This window comes from Parathielavia appendiculata (genome assembly GCF_033297405.1).
Source record: "Parathielavia appendiculata strain CBS 731.68 unplaced genomic scaffold N657scaffold_35, whole genome shotgun sequence".
Lineage (NCBI taxonomy): Eukaryota > Fungi > Ascomycota > Sordariomycetes > Sordariales > Chaetomiaceae > Parathielavia > Parathielavia appendiculata.
The window spans coordinates 85,811-90,779 of NW_026944254.1; the positions used below are offsets into that span (position 1 = coordinate 85,811).

The 4,969-nt window shown below is 50.5% G+C and overlaps 2 protein-coding genes across 2 annotated transcripts; both read left to right on the forward strand.

Moving 5' to 3' along the window:
• Positions 1-2: 2 nt before the first annotated feature.
• On the forward strand, positions 3-308 carry N657DRAFT_582711 (uncharacterized protein; the record flags this gene model as incomplete). Its single annotated transcript, XM_062789629.1, has 1 exon — positions 3-308. A coding segment is annotated over one exon (306 nt), but the record flags the coding sequence as incomplete, so codon positions are not given.
• A 2,991-nt stretch (positions 309-3,299) lies between these two features.
• On the forward strand, positions 3,300-3,558 carry N657DRAFT_684862 (uncharacterized protein; the record flags this gene model as incomplete). Its single annotated transcript, XM_062796724.1, has 2 exons — positions 3,300-3,326; positions 3,403-3,558. The coding sequence occupies 2 exons, from the start codon at positions 3,300-3,302 to the stop codon at positions 3,556-3,558; spliced, it is 183 nt and encodes a 60-aa protein (XP_062642687.1).
• Positions 3,559-4,969: the final 1,411 nt, after the last annotated feature.

Genomic DNA, 4,969 nt, shown 5'->3' on the forward strand with positions numbered 1-4,969 from the left:
ATCAGCTTGCATTGTTGAAGGCAGAGAACCAAAGCCTTCGAGCAGCAAATGAGGCGCTAAGCAAACGCCGGAGGATAAAAAAAAAACGGCTACGGCAAGGAGGATCGCTTACTGTGCAGGATGGACAGGATTTGCAAGCCCAGAGAGATGTTGAGGTGCAGATACGGGCGGAAACACAGGCGGGCAGTGGTCGGAAGCCGAAAATCGAGACGCGCACGCGGCGTTGTGGCAGATGCGGCGAGCCTGGCCATAATGCACGCACCTGTCAAGGAGTTGCAAAAGTGCCCGAGGAAGACCATTCCGAGTAATTTCAATCATTTTTGTCAGTGTAGGTTGAATCATGTTGAAATTTGTTGTGCAGATGTGTTTTTGTGGGACGATCGCTTGTCTGGGACGTTCGCTTATCATGTACGTTATTTCCCACGCCGATATGCCCGCAGGCGTGACGGTCCCTCTACTGCTATGTATGAAGGAAACCGTATCGTAGGTTGCATAAAAATCTCTGTCCTCTGCTTCGTAGTCACTATATAGAATCCAACTTGCTATAAAAGAAAGCAGGCTCTTTGCGAGCCTCCGGTTCTCTTTAGCCCTCTGCTGTTTCTAGCTCTAGCCTCTTGCTAGGCTATATTCAAGCAGCTAGCCAGAGTCTATTAGCGCAGCTAAGAATCTCTGAATAAGCCTAGTACTCTAGGCACCTACGCTATATAATACAGGCTGTAAATTCTAATGTGACCGAATTTCTCATTGCTCCTACAGCCTCTATAGCAGTAGGTCAGAGCACTACACCACTAAGTGCTTACTATTTCCCTGCCTTCGCCATACTCACAGTAGGAGGTATGGGCTTCTGGGACTTTAACCTTAAATAGATAGTCTAATAGGCCTATATCTCCTATATAAGCCTGGAAAAAAAGAGTACTCTAGGCCTTTATAAGACTCTCATGCTTCCTTAAGGCTTTATTAGTAAAGAGAATGGTTAGAGGGTCTGTCACGGGCAATGCACGTGCCGGGGTTAGGGTTGCATCCCATGTAGATTAGATAAGCAAGCTCACTGGAGTGGGTCTTGCGTTGCCACCCTCTTGGTTAGTGCGCAGCCCCACCTTGCCTCGCAGGGTTTTCCCACGATTGCGCACAGCCCACAGAGTTCTGGTTCCTTGTGCGATCTTAGCAATACTACCAGATCACCTAGTATTGCCTGTCACCACCCGTGATAGGGTCTTCATTTGCTATTCTCCTGTTATTAGCCCCTTATGGGCCAGCTCTCTATTGCTTTCACCGGTCCTGCTAAGCTAGTTTCACCACTTCGTTAATTATAACGAATCTCGAAGCCTCAAGTTCTGAAAGGGACTCCTGAAGGTTTAACTTGTCAACGGGGTGAGGTTCGGTAAAGCCAAAGGGTTTACAATAAGTGCACAAGCCAAATGTCTGAATAGTAGGTGTAGCTAACTGCTTATATGTCCCACAATATAATCATCTTCTTGCTTGCTGCTCGTTGAGGATTCGGTGCATCTTCCTTGGTGAGCCTATGTGTGTCACCTTACAATATATTCGTTACTGGAGGACTCTTAGAGCCCTCTAGAACGAATGACTATATACTAGTAGAGTTTTCATGATCGTTTCTAATCGCAGTCTACTGAGAGCTATCTTCGGTCGCCTTAGGTAGCCAGCTACCTAAGTCTACCTTTGGTCGCCCGGCCCCCACGGCTACTGTGTGAGCCTCGTGCAGGTGTCTGCAGTTTCCTTGAGAGAATGATTGGCTCTAGTGTTCTGTCTTATGCCCTACCGGGCTTATACATATAGTTAGTTCGTACATTGATGCCTAATGCGACGGCGCCTGCTGTTAGAATGCAGGTGGCGTCATCTGCTACTGAGTGTACATGCCCTACCTGCCCAGGCATTTAACCTCTACATCGCAATAGCTCTTTCAACTTTCTTATTATTTCTCCTTATCTAGCGATTAGCAAAATAGAGTTAGCAATTACAGTGCCTATATGCCTCACCTCAATGCTACTCGTCTCTTACACTACTAAAAGAAGTTATTAGTAACCAGGGACCGTAGTTTCAAGCTGATTTTACCTACGAACTATCCTAGATCCTACGAATTAAATAGAAACTAGCTATGGCAGGACACTTCTATACCGTAGGATAGGTTAAGAACCTTAACTAGTATATTAACCAGCGGTTTTAGCCGTTTATCAACCACTTCTAAGAAAACTAATCTTATATAATTCTTGTATGGGTGGGCGCAACTGACTACTGCGTAATACCCTCAAAAAATGAACCGTGATTCGAACTGTCTAGTCGAACCAGGAGTTGCGCAACATGAACCTCACACTGTCATGACCCCGTGACACTACTTCCCCTCCAGGCGCCGCACCGCCTCGCAAGGTCAAGACGCGTCGCGCTCCGCGCTCGGGTTATAGCTCTGCCTCGAAGTGTGCCATGTTCTCCCCCGAAAAGCCTCTCTGCGCCCACCCGTGACAGTCTAGCTAGATTGGAGGCAAGATTGGAAGGCCTACCGGGAAGCTATCGAACGAAAGCTGAAAACACAAGACTTTGCACTATCTAGAATAGCTGCTAAGACCTGGGGCCCAGCGCTAGCCAAGGTAAGGGAGGTCTATACCAAGTGCATCCGTAGTGCCCTAGCCTACGGAGCTTCAAGCTTCCACCGGCCTACTGTTGGAAAGCCAACAGCCACGATTCCACGGTGATCACACAGATGATGGGAGCTTACAACAGTGGGTTTGAGATACTCGGAGCATCCCGGATGTTCTTGATTGAAGGTTGTTCCTCCCTCACGTCTCCAGCGAAGGGGGAATCGCCCTGACCTCGTTGCCCAGCACCCTGGTTACCCCTCACTTTGCCTGACGCTCAGTTGGGCAGCCATGCATCCAACAGCAGGGCACTTGCAGCTGAGCGTCCGAAGTTCCAGTGCCACGACTTTCCAACACCTACCCCCATTGGAGGTTAGCCATAGGGCATTGCAAAAGACCTCCAGAAAGCTCAGAACAGGAGCCTACGGATAGTGGCCGGGGCCTATAAGGCCACCCTAACCCGACACCACGAGGCTGAAACGTGGGTTCCTCTACTTGACCTCCATTTTAACAAGAGACTAGCCGACTTCGAAGACAGGCTCCAGAAGCCTACCCTCCCAACTCCTCAGCCTTCTCAGCTGACAACAAAGCCTGCAACTGGGGCTCGTGCCGAGGCAGTACGCGGTTGCAGTGGCCTTGATATAGCTCTGAAATCTGTCAGGGGGCGTCTGGCCGTAGATGCAGTCGTGATACTGGCAGTCGCCCGGGATGGCGTCGAAGAAGGCCGACTGGCAGGTAGGGTCGTTGGCACAGTATGCGACGCATTCTTCGTACTTTTTGAAACGGGATATGCGGCAGCTGTTGTGCTGAGGCCCTCGGGCTGAAGGTGAGATTCCGCCCGGTCGCAAGTGAGGTGGGGTTCGACCCCTACGATAAGGGCGACGCGCTCCCCATCGTCGGCCTCAGTCTGAGACAGAAGATGTGGGACAGGTGCGAAGAATACGTTGAGGACGCGTTTGACTATTAGGCCGGACGGAGCGAGGACAACAAGTGAAAGCGCTGTTGGGCCGACGGGGAGGAGGATTCGGAGGAAACGGAAGGGTGGTATGTCGACTTTCTCGGTGTCCACTGACTGAACGATTGGGGCCATGAGAAACCCAATGTGGCGTGGATTTCTGTAAGTTATTCCAGTTTCCCCGGGTGGTGGAGCATCAGGAGACTGACGCCTTTATCCCAATAGTACGGCAACGAGGCCGCAAACGTTGTGACCTATTCTTGTGTCGCGATGATTGTGGAGATCCCTCCCAGAGTTGGCCAGGAGGTTGGGGTGGCCGGGGTCGAGTGAGCTCCAGACGATGGACGGAAAGATACAGCTCCGGCGATGTTCACTGCGTGCAGTAAGCACTGACATACACAACTTCACATTTCCGTACCCAGGTGTGACTGAGCTAGGTTGTGACCACCTGACACTTTGAGGCCAGTCATCATATGGGGAAGGGGACTTGGTGGCCTGGCTTGATAAGCGCCTTCAATATTGAGAGGTGATCAGAGAGGATGATTGACGAGTTGTTAAGCTTGTTGGAGTAGGTCGTGAGCTGTGCTTTGAAAGTTGCGACTGTTCTTTGGGGGATGACGACGAAAATGAAACGTACCGGTTGGGTTGTCCAACTTGAAGCAACATGGAACACCGGGTATTTGCCTGGTACTATTTCGCTTCGGAGCAAGGGCATCTCCTGGCCAGAGCCGAGGCAATCCTGAACACTAACTGCGTTACAGCAAGCCCTCCTAAGTATAGGTAGTGCAAGGGAGGCTGGCTGATTATCTCGTGCCCTCACTTCCAGGCAGGATTGCCTCCGCTCAGAGTGATCATCCAATCCAACCCTGGCTTTATTGTTAAGCTTGGCGCGGGGCGGGCCTTGCGTTAAGATAGAACAAATGGAATGTACGGAAGAAAGTAAGAAAATATGGTGAAAGGAGAAGGAAAAGAAGAACAATAGATAACGTGGTCCACCATCGAGCGGGACACCCCATCGACCGGGACACTTTTTCCTTCCCTATAATCACCCAACTTCAAGACGCGTTTTCTCTACCACAACAATGTCCGAGAGCTTCCCAGAAAACCGAGTTCTTCTCGCGATCAATGCGATTCGATCAACACCGAGGTTGAGTATCCGACGCGCTGCAGAGATATACAACATCCCCAAGTCGACAATTGCTGCGAGATTGAAGGGCCGGGCTGCAAAGTCCGACAGCTGCAACGGCCGTTCGAATTTGACGAAGATCGAAGAGGAGGTGATTATCCAGTATATACTCGACCTAGATTCGCGAGGGTTTTCGCCCCGGATTGTCGACGTTGGTGATATCGCCAATCTTCTGCTTCGGAAACGCGGTGCGCGACACGTCGGAAAGAACTGGCCAGACCGCTTCGTTGCACGACG